General features: G+C 42.7%; 1 protein-coding gene across 1 annotated transcript; it reads left to right on the top strand.

The window, feature by feature from the left end:
- The first annotated feature begins 683 nt into the window (after nt 1-683).
- Nucleotides 684-1747, top strand: LOC126975004 (prisilkin-39-like). The gene is made up of 2 exons (XM_050822792.1): nt 684-829; nt 1100-1747. The coding sequence occupies exons 1-2, from the start codon at nt 812-814 to the stop codon at nt 1661-1663; spliced, it is 582 nt and encodes a 193-aa protein (XP_050678749.1). The 5' UTR covers nt 684-811; the 3' UTR covers nt 1664-1747.
- Nucleotides 1748-2564: the final 817 nt, after the last annotated feature.

The following is a 2564-nucleotide window of genomic DNA, read 5'->3' as shown; positions in this document are numbered from 1 at the left end:
GGCAGGGCGTTTCAATTACTATCAGATGAACGTCCTGCTTGCCTCGTCCCTTTTTGTCATTTAAAAAAAATAGTTATTCCTTTTGACTTACTTTATTTTGATCACCTTATACAAATGTAATAATAATAAAACTTCCTTTTAAAACAAGGTAAGTAATAATTGTTATTTATTAAGTCTATTCTATATCATAAAAAAAAACTAGTTTAAAATTCGTTAGCAAGGAGGCTTTTTATGTCTATGGATTCTATTAAAATATAGAGAATAGAAGTATTATATCAATATTAATTTCATTTTCATTATATACCAATAAAATTGTATTACTTTTATTAAAAGCAACACTATCGTCACATAAAGAATATTATGTTGGCTCCTATGGTAAACAAGTTAGTTATAAGAAAAAAATGTGGAAGTAAGATTCTGACTCCTTTTTTAAAATTACTTAAATACAACACAAAATTCAAGACAAACAATTAATAAAGAGCCTTATACCAAAAAATCCTGCAATCGTTACTATATTCTAACTTATTTTTGTAACTTTAAGTTAAAAAATTAAGTTTCGTACATACTGGTGGCGAGCGAGCCGCATCACTTGAACAGAACCTCAACATAATACATTTCTCATATAATCTGTAATAAATAAATAGCTATAATCAAATTGATAAACATTAGACATTCTTAAAAATAGAGTATTGGCGCTCTACGTTCGTCCTCATCTCGTGTCGAGTAAAAGTCGGCAGAGTACCGCTATATAAGCACACGACCTCCGCCGCAGGAGCACTCACCAGCCAGCCGTCACCCCGAACACATCGCAATGGCACAGAGAACCCTCGTAAGTGTTGGACTGCAGTGCAGTGTATGTGACCTCCCTGTGAGAATCCAGTGTGCGCGAGTCCATCTTTCTCCAGGTGGCGGAGACGCCAGTGCTCTAAGGATCCCGAGGGGCGGGTTCGAGTCCCGCACACTTCCAGCCATTTTAACTATATAACCAAGATGGATGATCCACTTCAATGTTAAAGACAGTGATTAATATTTAGCAGCAGCGTGAATGTCAGTAAGTAGAGATCGGGTGCGGAAGTACATTGTAATGTTTTGTTTGTAGATGACGCTAGCGGTCGCGCTGTTGGCAACAGTGGCTGCCGAGCCCCCGGTGGGCTACAGCTACGCGGCGCCCTCACTGGGGCACGGCTCCGGAAGCTCCGTGCTCAGTTCAGGCGGCCACTACCACTCCGTGCCGGTCGGCCACCAGTCCTCGGAGGGCTACCACATCGACCCACATCTACTTGAGAAGATCCGCCACATCATCCTGAAGGACGAGATCCAGAACCAGGCCTACCAGTCAGCGTCTTCCTCCCACGGTATTTCCTCGCACTACGGCGCGCCCGCGCCCGTGTACGGTGTCCCCCACGACCGTGTGGTCGGCGTGGAGCTAGAGTCTCTTCAGCAGGGCATCCAGGTCGCGCAGTACCACCAGGCCGTGGAGGACTACTCCGGCGGTTACAGCGGTGGCTACTCTGGCTACTCCAGTGGCGGTAACGGCTACTCCAGCGGCGGCCACGGCTACGCCTCTTACTCTGCCCCCTCATCCGGCTACGCCACCATCGGCGCCCCATCCGGCTCATACGGCGTGCCTTCCCCCTCCTCCTCCTACGGCGTGCCGCACTGAACCGATAGTCAGATATAATGGATATAGACGTTGTTGTATTATATTTGTTGTAAGTTTCTGTAAATAAATTCTGTTTTGTAGTAACCTATGTTTATCTACGTCATTGAAGATAATATGCGACTTTCAAGCCAATTTCGATCGTCACCGCACTAAGGGTGACCACACGCTTGTAAAATCCATCTAGATTCTTTATTTGTAACGCATATGTGTGTCAAAGTGACGGAATCAAAGTTGAAACTGGCCTAGATACCCACCAGTATTCCAGACCAATATATCAATATAGAGAATGTATCCCACTCGCTCGACATCACAAATAACTCGATGTGAGATGTTGCGTAAAACAAAATTCACTTTTGTTTCAACCGGCAACTTTTACTTTTGCACAAAACTGGTTATCAACACAACCTCAAATCTAATTATGTTATCAAAGACACATAGATCAACCTTAAATTGCGGACTAATGCGAGCGACGGCGTCACGATATATAGTGTTACGTCACATGCCAGGATATGCTTGGACAACTGGAGCCTGTGGACGGTCGGTGACGCAATGGGCGCGACATTGGTGTATTAGCGAGTGTAGAGGTATCCGTTGCACTATGCACTTTCTCCGGTACACATTGTTACATAAGCTGTGAGCGGTCAGATGACCCTGCGAGCCGCTTGAGCTTTCGAAAGTACTGCCTTACTTGTTCTTGAAAAATGAAAGGTTAAACTAATTAGTGCGAGGCTCTTACTACATCGAGTAATTAATATATTTTGCAATCAAACTATTATGTATCATTATTAGAAATTACATAATCATAATAAGTAGGATAATATTCTAAGATTAATAGATTTTGTAATAAAATTACTAGACATATTCATTTCTTTTATCATCCTGCATTGACGGCAATACTAAA

This window comes from Leptidea sinapis, chromosome 34 (assembly GCF_905404315.1).
Source record: "Leptidea sinapis chromosome 34, ilLepSina1.1, whole genome shotgun sequence".
Lineage (NCBI taxonomy): Eukaryota > Metazoa > Arthropoda > Insecta > Lepidoptera > Pieridae > Leptidea > Leptidea sinapis.
This window is presented reverse-complemented; position numbering and strand designations above follow the sequence as displayed.